The 13,851-nt window shown below is 54.8% G+C and overlaps 2 protein-coding genes across 10 annotated transcripts in view; one reads left to right on the forward strand and one right to left on the reverse strand.

The window, feature by feature from the left end:
• The first annotated feature begins 3,917 nt into the window (after positions 1-3,917).
• Positions 3,918-11,410, forward strand: DMAP1 (DNA methyltransferase 1 associated protein 1). Of its 2 annotated transcripts, none has more exons than XM_040977716.1 (10): positions 3,918-4,245; positions 4,517-4,608; positions 4,813-5,008; positions 9,446-9,574; positions 9,677-9,844; positions 10,025-10,210; positions 10,312-10,383; positions 10,634-10,706; positions 10,810-11,105; positions 11,288-11,410. In XM_040977716.1, the coding sequence occupies exons 1-10, from the start codon at positions 4,141-4,143 to the stop codon at positions 11,345-11,347; spliced, it is 1,377 nt and encodes a 458-aa protein (XP_040833650.1). In that variant the 5' UTR covers positions 3,918-4,140; the 3' UTR covers positions 11,348-11,410. The 2 variants fall into 2 exon arrangements, with proteins under 2 accessions (XP_040833650.1, XP_040833649.1); XM_040977715.1 differs by having other exon boundaries at positions 3,919-4,245; positions 9,416-9,574.
• Positions 11,411-11,645: 235 nt separating this feature from the next.
• The window catches only part of ERI3 (ERI1 exoribonuclease family member 3), a 139,040-nt gene continuing 136,834 nt past the window's right edge, over positions 11,646-13,851 (reverse strand). For 7 of the 8 annotated variants that reach the window (XM_040977722.1, XM_040977721.1, XM_040977724.1 and 4 more), the window contains one exon: positions 11,646-12,201. In XM_040977722.1, the coding sequence (XP_040833656.1) occupies positions 12,119-12,201 (83 nt within the window). In that variant the 3' untranslated portion in view covers positions 11,646-12,118. Of the gene's footprint in view, positions 12,222-13,851 lie in introns of all 8 variants that reach the window. The other variant, XM_040977717.1, reaches the window with a different exon arrangement.

Below are 13,851 nucleotides of genomic sequence, written 5' to 3' on the forward strand. Positions count from 1 at the left end.
GGGCCTGTGTTGCCTGGCCCAGGCCATTGGGCCCACCTGCGTGGTGGGTGCTGGTCAGTGAGCCCCAGAGGTGAGAGGGGTCCAGCAGGTTCTAGGCTACCTGACCCAGGTCCTTGGGCCTGCCTGTGTCCTGGGTGCTGGATCTGTGAGCCCCAGGAGTGGGGGTTTCTGGTGGGTCCCAAGTTGCATGGCCTGGGGCTTTGGCCCCATTTGGACAGTGGGTCCTGGATCTGAGAGCCCCAAGGATGAGGGCCCCATTGGGCTTGGGTCACCTGGCCTGGGTTCCTGGGCCCACCTGCAGGAAGGTCTGTGTTCATGAGTCCCAGGGTTGGAAGTCCAGGTTGCCTGGCCCAGGTCCACAAGCCCACCTAAGAGAACTGGTCCTCCTTAGTGTAAAGGATGGATGGCAGACCATGGTGCACACGGAGGACATGGTAGCCCATTGGAGCTTGCAGAGGACATCTGGTACCACACAGCCAAGAATGGAGAACGGAGCATATGGACAACTACCCTAGCCAAACAATGACAGCAAATATCTGGGCAAATGGAGACTCTTTTTTTTAAAAGATTTATTTTTATTTATTTATTTTTTATTGGAAAGGCAGATATACAGAGAGGAGAGACAGAGAGGAAGCTCTTCCATCCGATGATTCACTCCCCAAGTGAGCGCAACGGCCGATGCTATGCCAATCTGAAGCCAGGAGACTCTTCTGGGTCTCCCACACGGGTGCAGGGTCCCAAAGCTTTGGACCATCCTCGACTGCTTTCCCGGGCCACAGGCAGGGAGCTGGAAGGGAAGCAGGGCTGCCGGGATAGAACCGGTGCCCATGTGGGATCCCAGGCGTGCAAGGCAAGGACCTTAACCACTTGCGCCACGGCGCCGGGCCCCAAATGGAGATTCTTAAGGTCAATGGACATTGGAAGGGATTCCTCAGCCATAGATCGGTGAGATCGACAGCATTTCAGAACTGTTGCATCCACCTATCTGGGCAGAACCCTCAGAGCATATGCCACATTGTGACCCTGGGTTGATAACAGGTGACCTTTCCCCACCCTTGGGTACTGGAATAGTCTTGAGGTTGGGCATGGCCTATCCCCTTATCTCCCCCCACTCCTCCCAAAAATGGGAAGAAGAAATAGAAAATTTGGAAACAATGATCATACCCATTTCTCCCTAACCCTAGATCCTTTCCTCCCTGATCTACTATGTAAACATCATCTGAAATAATAATATATTAAAAAAGAGTTGGATATTACCAAGAAGACAAAAAACAACAAATGCTGATAAGGATGTGGAGAAAAGGGGACCCTTATCCACTGTTGGTAATGCAAATTAGTACAACCATTATAGAGAACAATATGGAGTTAACTGAAACAACAACAAACTAAAAATAATTCTACTGGGGTCAGCATTGTGGTTCAACAGGAAAACACTCTACCTTCAAGTGCCAGCACTCCACATTAGGCACATTAGGCAATGGTTAGGCACCATTCTGTGTCCTAACTGCCTTGCTGCCCATCCAGCTCCCTGCTTATGCCTGGGAAAGCAGCAGAGGATCACCCACAGCCTTGGGACCCTGCACACCCGCGAGAGACCTGAAAAAGCCTCCTGGCTCTTAGGTTTGGATTTGTTCAGCTCTGGCCATTGCAGCCATGTGAGGAACAAACCAGAAGATGCGAAATCTTTCTCTGTGTCTTTCTTCTTTATAAATCTGCCTTTATAATAAAAATAAATATTTTAAAAATTAAATGGTTCTACCGTATGGCTTAGTTATTCCAGTTTGGGGCATATGCTCAAAAGAAATGAAGTCAACATGTGAAAGTGGTACCCACCTGCATTCCCCTGTTTGTTACAGCTATTCAGAATAAGCAAGATAGGGAATCAACTGAGACAAAACCTCCACAGAAGGAAAATATGGCTTATATATAAAATGGAATATTCTTCAGCCATAAAAAGAAATGGGATCCTGACATTTGCAGTAACTTAGATGGGAGGGAAGGTCCTTCTGTAAGCTGAAACCAGACAGACAAGGAGAGACAAATGCACATCTTCTCAAATGCAAACATTGCAAAAGGCGGTCTGAATTTGGAACAGCGATTCCCAGAGGGTGGGAAGGATAGGGAGAGGAGGGATGGAGGCTGGCTGATTATGGGTACCAATGGACATATATTGGATGGTGTATGTGTCGAGGGGAGCACGAAGCACAGAGCGAGGTGCTCCCCAGCACAGCTGGACGACTGTTGTTCACACATAGAGAGGGTCGGGTAGGCTCCAACTGTAAAGAGATGGAAGATCTATGTGCCTGATCTACCTGAAAATACGTGTTGAGATACTGTACTCTACCCTTCTTAGACGTACAGGTATTATATGTTACTACAAAAACTACTCAAAAAGAAGATTTACTCACAAGTTGTTCATGGTAGGAAAACAGCAATTTTCTCATTGGCTCATCCTATCTCACAGGTTATCTGTTACTGAAACAGATTAGCACTGTGAAATCTGAAATAAATCTGGCTGTGTTGGGGTTTCACTAAGGCAATTCAAAGACCAATGGTTTCATTTTGTGGGGCTATTCTAGAAGTACCGGCGTGGCCCTTATGTGGAGACCGCTTCATCTCAACAATGTTGGTTTTGCTTGTTTCCTTTCTAGGGGATGTGATTTACATACTTGCTGAAAATAGGCAGAGAAAGATGGCCATCTCCCTACAACCCTCCCCCGCTTTATTCATAAGCACAGATTTGCTCATACAAGTCGGCTTAGGGTTCCTGGTTTGAGCTGATGTTTTGTTTGATGGGTTCTGTGCACACAGATGTAATAAGGATTATTGATGAATACGTAAGACCTCCTCTCTGTGTGGTTAACAACACACTGCAGTTCAAGGTTTCGCTTTTGTTAGCTCTAGGGCATTTACCAGTCATTTCCTGTATGGTGGGTACTCGGTGTAACTCAGTACAACACGCAGCTAAGGTCACCACACGGGGCCTTCTGGGCCCCTGCCCTGGGTGTCCCCCTCTCCTGACCTCTGTCCGACAGGTCTGCCTGCTTTCCCACTTGCAGGAAATAGTGCACAGCTTGTCTTCTTTCATGTGAGACTCATCCGTATTCTTGCATGCAGCAACTTACTCTCTTTCATATCTTACAGTACGTCATTGTATAAATATACTAAAACTTATTTTTTCTGTTAAGAGGCTTTTAGATTGTCTTCAGTTAGAGATGATTAAGAATTATACTTTCATCACTGTTTTTCTCTACGCCTCTTAGTATAACTAAGATTTCTCTTGGGAATATACCCAGGAGTACAATTGCCGTGACATAAGGTATATTCGTGTGTAACTTCAGGATTTAGTGTCCAATGATGTTCCTATGTGGGCTGCAGTAAGATTTTTCTTTTTAAAAATTGGCTCGAAAGGGGGAGAGAGCGAGAGAGGAGAGATCTTGGTCAAGTTTCTCCCTTCCGCTCCAAACCTAGCCCAGTGCCTGGTACATATTGGTACTTAATGTACAGTGGCAATGAATAGAATCCATCTGAAAAAATTTTTTTCAGTGTCTCAGGCATTGTATAGTTGACATTGGCTGTTACCACTTCAGCAGGTACGATTACAATGTCTACCTCGCAAACGAGGAAACCAGTTTAGTGAAAGTGAGGGACTTCTCAACGTCCTAAAGCTCTAGGCTCTCCTTCTCCCTGGCCACGGTGCCCCGGAGCAAGGCTTTCAGCAAAGCCAAGCGCACGGGAAGCGGAACCAAGCGCGACCTTGGGGGCTCCGCGGCCCAGCCCGCCAGGCGCTTCCCCCACAGGGTTGCCAGTCGGCTCCACTTCGCTCAAGCACACACCGGAAATGCATCTGTCGGCCGCCTTTCCCTCGCGCACAGCCGGAAGTTTCTGCTAGCGGCTTTCCGCGGCTGCAGAAGCGGCGGCGGCGGGGTCCCAGCTGCGGCGGCGCGGGGCCCGGGAGGCTCATGGGGCCCTTAGCGACGCCAGGGCGGCGGGTTCCAGGCAGAACCCGAGCCTGACCTGGCCCTGCAGCCGCCTCTCGGCTCCGTCCCCGGACCTGAGCCTGGTCCCTCTCCCAGGCGCCTACTCCCTACCTCGGGGCGCCCCTTGTCCTGTCCCCGCCTCCCCCGTCTCCAAGGCGCGATGGCCACCGGCGCAGATGTACGGGACATTCTGGAACTCGGGGGTCCCGAAGGAGATGCAGCCTCCGGGACCATCAGCAAGAAGGACATCATCAACCCGGACAAGGTGCCTTGGGATTGGGGGGGTTCGGGGTGAAGCTGCAGGTTGATGAGGAGGGCGAGAGGCGAGCGAGGTGAGGGACTGCGTGTGTCCCTGGCCACTGGGTGAGGGGAACGAGGCCCCAACGACTGTCTAGGAGCTGGGGGTGCCCCTTGAGCGTGCTCTGTGCCAGTGGCACTGAGCCTGCTGGCTTATTCAGGGGGCGGGTGGCTGAAGCATTGTCACCAAGAAGTCAGGGGTGGGTCTAAGGTTCTGTCCCTCTGGTTTCCTTCCTTAGAAAAAGTCCAAGAAGTCCTCGGAGACGCTGACCTTCAAGAGGCCGGAGGGCATGCATCGGGAGGTGTACGCCCTGCTCTACTCTGACAAGAAGCAAGTATTGGAACCCCAGTGCCAGCCCTCTCCTCCCCTGCTCCTGGCGGGTCCTTTTGCAATTCCGTCCCTCAGCTAGGGCTTCTCAACTCCTCTCAGGGGGGTCCCATCCTTTTCCTGTAGGGCAGACCAGCCCCCAGGGGCCCAGAGGTACCCCCTGCACACTCACACCGCATCTCCGTTTTCCTTAACCCTTGCTGCCAGGGATGCACCACCCCTGCTCCCCAGTGACACTGGTCAGGGCTACCGCACCGTCAAGGCCAAACTGGGGTCCAAGAAGGTGAGGCCGTGGAAGTGGATGCCCTTCACCAACCCGGCCCGCAAGGACGGGGCCATGTTTTTCCACTGGAGACGGGCCGCGGAGGAAGGCAAAGACTACCCCTTCGCCAGGTTCAACAAGGTGAGCGTCTGCTATTCGATGCAGAGTGGCCGGGACTGCCTTCTCTGAGCCCACCGTGCTCCGGTGTCATGCTCAGGCTCAGTCAAAGCCACCTGCTCCGGCCTGCTGGCAGACACGGGCAGAGTGGGCCTCTGCTGCCTAGAGTCCTGCTTGCTTTGGTTGTGGTGGCTTTTCTGGCCTTGCAGACATTGCTGTGTCTTTGATGCTGTGCTCTTGTGCTGTAGGTGGTCTCTCTTAGGGTGTCTCATTTGCTCTGTGGCTGCAGTTCCACTGCTGTGACCCCAATTTAGTATGTCCAGTCCAGCGCAATTGTTGCTCCCACAGTCATTTCCTAGAGTATCTAACCAAATGCCCCATGTCAACTAGGGAACCCCGAATCGAATGCACGGCTTCACCACCCCGAGCCATTCCCCCTCAGTGAACAGCACCATTGTTCACCTACAGGTCCAGATCTGCAGTCACTGACGCCTTAGTCTCCCTTTAAGCTCAAAGTACAGAGGAGATAGAGTTAACAAACCTATGGACTAAAAAGAAGTTGGATTCTTCAGAGAGGAGCCAGGAAAGGGTGAATCTGTGGGTGCAGAGAGGCCAGGTGGTGTGGTCAGGGGGCTGAGAAGGTAGGATTTGAGCTAGCCCTCAGCAGTACATCAGTGAGCCCCACTGTGTCTGCTGGAAGTCAGCTCTGCCTGTGTCCTGCATCTGCTATTGCAGCACCTGCGTCCTTGCGGTAGATGACCCAGGTCCAGCTGGACCAGGGCGTTTCTCAAACTCACTCAGCCAACAACGGGCCGAGGTTGTCTGGCTGAGGATTTGTTTGCCCTTAACTTAGGCCATTGCATCTGGAACTGCCTAGACCTAGCACCTCAAAACACTGGGGACTCAGCCGAGGATGCTGTCCTACCTTCTCCTTTCAGTGTACCCCACAGTGTACCCCATTGGTTTTCTTCCATCTCATCACCATCCTTGGCCCTTAGGTCTGATGGAAGTAGGAGCCAGGGATGCAGGATTGAGAAGGGACAGCCAATTGCCTCTCAGCCTTTTGGCTAAGATCAAGTGGGAAGGGACAGCCAGGAGTTAGGGACTAAAGGACACTCATTCTGTCTTTAGTAAAATGCCTTGACCTGCAAGCTGAGCCCTAGACTTTGAGGATCCACAAAAAAATATTATACAGTGTCTGTCCTCAAAAAGCTCTGCATTGTGTTGGGAATGAGAAGAGGCTGGCAGGATGGATGCGTGCTACACTGGGAGCTCTGATGGTCACAGGGAGACCTGCAGCACTATGAGGTTCCGCCATCAAAGATGGCACCAGCTGGGATCAGGAAAGCAGTGCAGTGACCTTCAGCAGAGAGCAGCATGAGCGTGGGCATTATACTGCTTTCTGGAAGGTCCTGAGCGTGGGATGCTGTGGATGCCTCATATCAGAGCCTGAAGCCTGAGGGAAGACATGGGGGGGAAAAGGCCTGATGGGGCAGCAGGCGCTGACAGGCAGGGCCTTGGCGAGCAGGCACAAGGATCTAGGCTTTGGGCTGATGTCGCTGGACAGCTCCTGTCGGCTGCAGCAGACATGGTCAGGCCCCAAGGCGAGTCGGGAAGAACCGAGGCTGGAGTGAGATGAAGGAGGGGGCTTCCTTGTTAGCGCTGCCCTCTTGCTCAAGCCGGAAACATGGGGGTCATCTCTGGTGGTGGCCTTTGCTTGCCCTCCCAGCCTGTGCTGTGGTTTTTACCTCCTAAAGCTGCTCCAGCCGCTCTAGTCGCTGCCCTCATCTTCACCTTCTTGTTTATTTGAAGGGAGATACAGAGAGGGAGGCAGGGAGGGACAGATCTATCTCCCATTTACTGGTTCGCTCCCCATTGGGTCAAGGCTGGGCTGGACGGAAGCCAGGATCCAGGAACCTCTTGTACGGGTGCAGGGGCCTAGGGACCTGGGTCATTTTCTGCTGCCTTCCCAGGCTGTCGCAGGGAATTGGGTCAGAAGTGGAGCAGCAGGGGTTGATGACGGTGCTGCAGGACACGACACCAGCCCCTTGGCTTTCCCTTTTCCACCTGCTTGATCCCTGCAGTCTTCCTCCCCACTGGCCTCCCAGATTCTTGCTTAACCTCTCCACCCTCACTCTATTAAATACTTTTTACTCTTCTTTTTATAAAACTAACCTTATTGGGGCTGGTGTGATGGCTCAACTGGCAGTCTTCTATCTCCAAGCACCGGCATCCCATGCGCACTGGTTCAAGTCCTGGCTGCTCCACTTCCCATCCAGCTCTCAGCTTACAGCCTGGGAAAGCAGTGGATGATGGCCCAAAGCCGTGGGACTGTATCCGTGTGGAAGACATAGAAAAAGCTGGCTTTAGATTGGCTCAGCCCCAACTGTAGCCACTTGGGTACTGACTGGCAGATGGGAGATCTCTTTCCATAAAATCTTACCTTATCTGCCCCCACTGCCCTCTGGACATGAACTGTAGGCTCCTCAGCAGAGCACACTGGCCTCCACCGACTGGCCTGCTCCGTGGGTGCTCTCCACGTCACCTTTCCCTGGCCCTGGGTGCACCCTTGCTACTGACGAGCCCTGTATGCAGGGTAGATTTTCTCATGGCGGTGTTCATGTTGGTGCCTTTGCCTTGGATTCTCTTCCCTGTTTTCCCTCATGAATTCACTTCTTAAGGCCAAACCAGGACCAATTTAACGACCTGTTCTGACCACCCGGATCCCCAGGCTAGCTCAGGCATCACTTACCACACCCTAGCTATCAAACTCTAGGACCACTATCCCATTCAGTACCGACTCCAGCTTGGGAGTTGCAGGCCCCTGATGTTGTCTCCTCCACCTAACCAAGTTCCTGGAGTGCAGGATTGGATGCTCCATTCCTGTTTTTAAAAATATTCAATGGAATGTGGGGGACTCCGGGGAGACTCTCTCCAGAGGAGTAGGTAGATACCTGAAAGAGGTCAGAGGGATGGGGTGTGATCTAGGGCCAGGGTGGGAGCCTGGTGAGTTCGGAAAATGCCATCGGCTGGCTCTAACTTAGGATCCCTGAGGCCCAGTGGCTGCAGGAGGATACGGTCAGCGGGTATGCCCCCACACCTGTGGTGTGCTGAGCAGAGGTGAAGAGCCCTGCCTCTTGAGTGTGTGAAGGCGCTATGTCTTTGAGGTGGTAGCCTTTGAGGAGTTTCATATGAGACAGCTGGGTGACATTATCAGACATACCCTCTGGAACAGCGTGTCTTGATGAAGGCCTGTGGTAAACCCAGTCCCTCAGAGACTCAAAGACAGTAAACTTAAAGGAAAAGGCCAGGTTTCTTCACGTTAGACTCAGCAGAGAACACCGAATGCATAAAAGTCTGTCCATGCCTGCTGTTTCCTTCTCATCCCAGACCAGTGCTCAGTTTGCACACGGCCCTGTTCTGCAGGCACTAGTGGCACTGTTCAGAGAGCAAGTGTTGGCTGCAGGTGGAGCCTTGACTGGAACAGAGCAGAATGAATGCAGAATGACTGAAGCGGGGAGGGTAAGGGGGGGTTATTTCCTTAGTCTGACAAGTGATGGTGTTGCCTGCACTGGGATGTGGCAATGGAGGTTTGGCAGGTAAAGCCACAGATGTGAGGAGGAAGGGGAGGAGTCCATGGGGGAGGTAGGGATTGAAGATGTTGTGTTTCTGGCAGTGCCCTGGGCTGGTGATGGGGGCGCTAACTGGGATCTGGATTGCAGGGAGCATGGGGAGATCAGTCCTGAGCGTGCTGTGGTAGAGGGGGTGGAGTGGTATGGGAGAGAATGTCCTGGAGCAGCTGTGGAACAGAGAAAATGAAGTTCCATGATCCAGTAGAGAAGCTACCCCTTCTTTGAGACCCTGACACACCCAGCTGCTGGTGGTCTGTCTGACCTCAGCAGGTGAGCAGGGGTTGAGGAAGGACATTGCTGGAATCATCTGTCTCGGAACTCCAGCCCTGTAGATTCCTGCCTGCCAGTGGAGGAAGCTGCAAGCCCTATTGTCACCACTGGGTGGCAGTAGTGCTTCAGGCAAGAGTTGCCTGGACCTGTACTCCTGGGCCCTTCTGCAGGTATTTAGCCATCTGCCAGACTCCGAAGTTAACCTTTGGACTCCACAGCAGTGCTTACATGTGAGCCCCTCACCTTAACCATGGGGGCAGGCACGTGTGTCTTGTTACCAGGTTCTGGAGCTGAGGCCCTAGTGAAGTTGTTCCCGGTGACAGTTGGAGGCAGGCTGCAGTCGAAGCCAGTCAGGGTCTCTAGGAAAGAGTTCTTCTCTCACTCCAGGCTGCCCTCTGCAGGGGAACAGGTGGAAGATTGGCTTTTGTTCAGTCCAGAGACTGGAGATAAGCAGGGGGTGGGGAGGAGTGCTGGAGCTGCTAGATAATGGGATGCCAGTGTCCCTCACTGTGTCCCTCTGTGCCAGCAGACGGTGCAGGTACCTGTGTATTCAGAGCAGGAGTACCAGCTCTATCTCCACGACGATGCCTGGACTAAGGCAGAAACAGACCACCTCTTTGACCTCAGCCGTCGCTTTGACTTGCGTTTTGTGGTTATCCATGATCGCTACGACCACCAGCAGTTCAAGGTGAGCTGGTACTGGACATAAGCACGTGCGCCCGACCCCTGGGCTAGCACAGTTCCTTCCATACGTCCCTGAGTAACCATCCCTGCCTGTGCTGACCCTCAGAAACGTTCTGTGGAGGACCTCAAGGAGCGATACTACCACATCTGTGCCAAGCTTGCCAATGTGCGAGCTGTGCCAGGCACGGACCTGAAGATACCAGTGTTTGATGCCGGGCACGAGCGCAGGCGGAAGGAGCAGTTGGAGCGTCTCTACAACCGGACCCCAGAGCAGGTCAGTCCCAGGCACCCCGCCATGACCTCCGCGCTCTCACCCTCACTGTTTCCGTTGCTTGCCTGCTCTCCCGGCATAGTCATTCCCCTGCTCTTCCCCATTAGCCCAGCATACCTTCCCCGCCTACCCTTCTGCTCACATGTGGCCTCACCGGCTTCCCAGAATCTCTTCCTTTCTCAGGTAGCGGAGGAGGAGTACCTGCTACAGGAGCTGCGCAAGATCGAGGCCCGGAAGAAGGAGCGGGAGAAACGCAGCCAGGACCTGCAGAAGCTGATCACAGCAGCAGACACCACTGCGGAGCAGCGGCGCACGGAACGCAAGGCCCCCAAGAAGAAGCTTCCCCAGAAGAAGGAGGCTGAGAAACCGGTGTGGAGGCGAACCCAGCTCGGGGCCGGGGGCAGGGTAGTCACCCAGAGCTGGCAGGCTCACTCCCCGTACCACCCTTCTCTCCATGACTCCTCCCCCAGGCTGTTCCTGAGACTGCGGGCATCAAGTTTCCAGACTTCAAGTCTGCCGGTGTCACGCTGCGGAGCCAGCGGGTATGTCACCTCCAGGGGCCGACGCTGGGATGTAAGTGGCCGCAGCAGGTGGGGCTGGTGCACAGACACAGGTCATCTCACCAGGATCTCAGGGATGTGGCTTGGGCTGTGGTCCCCACTTTCTATTTCCTTTTCTGGCCCAGAAGACCCTCCATGCATTAGGTTCTCTCTCCCACATCCTCCCCACCCCCACGGCCTTTCCCTTAGTCTCCTGGCGGGGAAAGGGACTTAGCTACCTGGATCGTTGCAGATGAAGCTGCCAAGCTCTGTGGGACAGAAGAAGATCAAGGCCTTGGAACAGATGCTGCTGGAGCTGGGTGTGGGTGAGCTGAGGATGTGCCTTCCCAGGGCTGGGGAGAGTTGGAGCAGGCGGGGGTAGTTCTATTGTTGTATCTCACTCACACCCCAGCTCTCGCATCCCCCCAGAGCTGAGCCCAACGCCCACAGAGGAGCTGGTGCACATGTTCAATGAGCTGCGCAGTGACCTGGTGCTGCTCTACGAACTCAAACAAGCCTGCGCCAACTGCGAGTATGAGCTCCAGATGCTGCGGCACCGCCATGAGGCACTAGCCCGGGCTGGTGTGCTGGGCGGCCCCACCGCCTCGGCATCAGGCCCAGCCCCAGCCACTACGGAGTCTGCAGTGTCGGAAGCTGGACTTGGCCCTGACCCCACCAAAGACACCATCATCGATGTAGTGGGCGCGCCCCTCACACCCAATTCGGTAAGAGATGGACAGGCTGGGAGGGCAAGTGAGCACAGCCCCTGCACCGAGACACCATAGTGAGGGCCTGAGACTTGGGGCAGGAGCGGGGGACTGGGCCATCTCCTGAGCGCAGGAGGTGCGCACAGAAGCCCGAGGGCAGGCCCTGGGGCCACTGACCTCTGCACCTTCTGTGTCCTCAGAGGAAGCGCCGGGAATCGGCTTCCAGCTCATCTTCTGTGAAGAAAGCCAAGAAGCCATGAGAGCCGGCCACCTAGGGTGCGGGTGATCCTGTCATGTAAATAGAGTTGCTGAGTTGGACTGGGTTGCTGCCTTTTCCTTTCCACCTCTGCTAAAGCCTCCAGCTGGGAGGGGTAGGGTGGGGTGGGGTGGGGTGAGGTAGGGTAGGGTGGGGTAGGGTGGGGTAGGGATCCTACAGCCACTCCAGGAGTTGGGACCTGCCTTGGCCTTCTGACCACTGGCAGCTCCCTACCAGTTCTGCCAGACTCCATCTAGGACGTTGTGGTCTCCACTCAGGACGGCCCTGCACACACCCAGAGCCTCATTTCCCCGACTTTATTCAGTGGCACGTTCACAGCAGGGACAAGGGTAGACACAAGGTAGGGCCTGATCTGTCCTGGAGCCCTGGGGGCACCACACACCATGCACTATGGATGGGAGGGGGCACAGGGGCTCTGGGGGCCCCAGCAGAAGCCTGTGTACCAGGGAGGGGGCAGTGAGTGCCTGGGTCCCCCAAGTCCAGGCCCACAGTAGGAGGGGCTGATACTGGGCTGAGGTCAAGGGGTGGGACTGGGGGGTGGCGGGCGGGGGGAGGAGGGGACACAAAGTGTCTGTTTCACTAGTGCCAAGTGGCCAAGCCCTTGCCCGGGGAACAAGCCCACAGGGCAACCAACCAGGGGACACTCTGGACACAGAGCTGTGCCACTCTCCCTTTTCCCGCCTGGAGTGGGAGAGGAGGGTTTTGGGCTGGGCCAAGCAGCTACCCTGTCCTGCCCCATCCCATCCTCGGCCAATCAGAATGGTTTTGATGTCTGCTTGAAGATGAAACCTCGATAGGCGAGTGTCTTCATGATGTTGGCAATGTTCTTGCAGTCATCTGGAAAGAAAGAGGAGGGGCTTTTAGAAGGGTTCCAGAGTCTTCCCCTCTCTGCCCTCAGTGCAGTGGGAAGCAGGGCAGATTTGGGAGCTGCAGGCTCTAGAGGGCCCCCCTCCCTGAGGCAAGACCTCCAGCTTCAAGTTGGGATGGGTGCTGCTCGGCCAGCAGGAAGCTCCATCTTGATGCTTCACAGCCCCATAATTCATGCTGGAAATTGGCCGGTGTGTCCCAGCCCAACCCCAGCAGTGATGTATGGGCGCCGTCGCAGTAAGAAAAAGGCCGAGTAAATGTGTAATTTCTCCCTTGACGGCCCCCGGCCGCTGGGCGATCCTTCTTGTTGCCGCCGCGTGGGGACGGCCCGTCCGCCACACTCTGTCTTCCCGCCACCCGCCTTGATGTCTCCATTTCATTACTGTGCGGCCATTCATCACGCCCACGGCCAGGGTGACTTTGCCAGCACTTGCATGCGTGTGGGAGATGTGGCCCAGGCCATAATCACTGGTGACAAGGCACACGATACAACACTGCTGGGCCAGGGCTCTGTGTCCAGGCTTGTGTACTCAAAACAGCAACTTGCCTGGTTCCTGAACAGCTTTGGAGAAGTTGGGGAGGGTTACAGTGGGTGGCCCCCTCACAGCTTGCCACCAGCCCTCTAATGAACACACCTGAGCTTATCAGTCCCAGTGGGCTCGAAGCTGGATGCTGGCCACTCTGGGGGCCTGTATCTGCCTATACCTCAGCTTAAATGTGTTCCTGGGTGCAGGAGCCTACCAGAAGCAGTTACTTCATGTGGGTCCCCGTGAGAAATGCCCATAAGTCTCCTGGAACCCTGGAGAGTGTAAGCTCAGGCATGCTGGGGTGGCTGAGTCACAGATGTGAACCAGGTCTGAGGATGCAGCTACCCAGAGCTTGTCCCACTAAGACAGAAACAGCCTGGGTGCCTAGGCATTTCAGAACAGACACCAATGCGTGCTTCCTTCACCTGCTCTCCCACCTCCCTTCAGTGTACAGGGGCCATGACCAGGGCCTCAGCCACCACCAGCCCTCATGAGATCGATGCTGTGATTACAGAAATATTGTACACTGATGTCATAATCAAGTGTGGGGGGTGGTAAGGTCAAGGTGGGGTCAGGAGGCCCCTGCATCTGTCAAGAACCAGCCCTTTTCACTAGGCCCCTCAGGCCAGCCCTTGCAGGACCTCACAAGAAAAGAGCTGTGGGAGGGGCAGGAGGTGTGGTTAGCCAGGGCCCACCCTCAGTAGCCAGGCTCCAGCCCTGCAGATCCTGCTCAGAGCAGACAAATCAGACAGGATCTTGTTTCACAACAGAGCTCAACATGTATGCACATGGCGAGTTGACACCTTGTTCACCTAGGGCCTCAGGAGGCCTGATCTGAGGCACAATGGTGGGAAGACAGATGGGTGGGTAGTGGCGGCCATGGCAACTCCAGACGTGACCCATCCGCGTGGTTTATGGGCCGGACACGCACCCCGCTCAGCGGAGGACCCATCATTTGTCTCCCTTAGTGTATATGCCTATGCTGTGGGGGTGGGGAGTGCAAAGGGAGGGGTGTGATGAGAGGAGCTAGGCGTGACAAGGGGAATGGGTCAGGAAGGGGCCTGGGAAAGGGAAGCGTTGTGGCAGGGCCCAG

This window comes from Ochotona curzoniae, unplaced genomic scaffold (assembly GCF_017591425.1).
Source record: "Ochotona curzoniae isolate NIBS_2020 unplaced genomic scaffold, NIBS_Ocur_1.0 contig_2855, whole genome shotgun sequence".
Lineage (NCBI taxonomy): Eukaryota > Metazoa > Chordata > Mammalia > Lagomorpha > Ochotonidae > Ochotona > Ochotona curzoniae.

Coding starts and splice junctions, on each gene's coding strand:
- DMAP1 (XM_040977715.1), top strand. CDS start 4,141: ATGGCCACCGGCGCAGATGTACGGGACATTCTGGAACTCGGGGGTCCC. Junction 9,575..9,676: donor ACGACCACCAGCAGTTCAAG/GTGAGCTGGTAC, acceptor GCTGACCCTCAG/AAACGTTCTGTGGAGGACCT. Junction 10,384..10,633: donor TCACGCTGCGGAGCCAGCGG/GTATGTCACCTC, acceptor GGATCGTTGCAG/ATGAAGCTGCCAAGCTCTGT.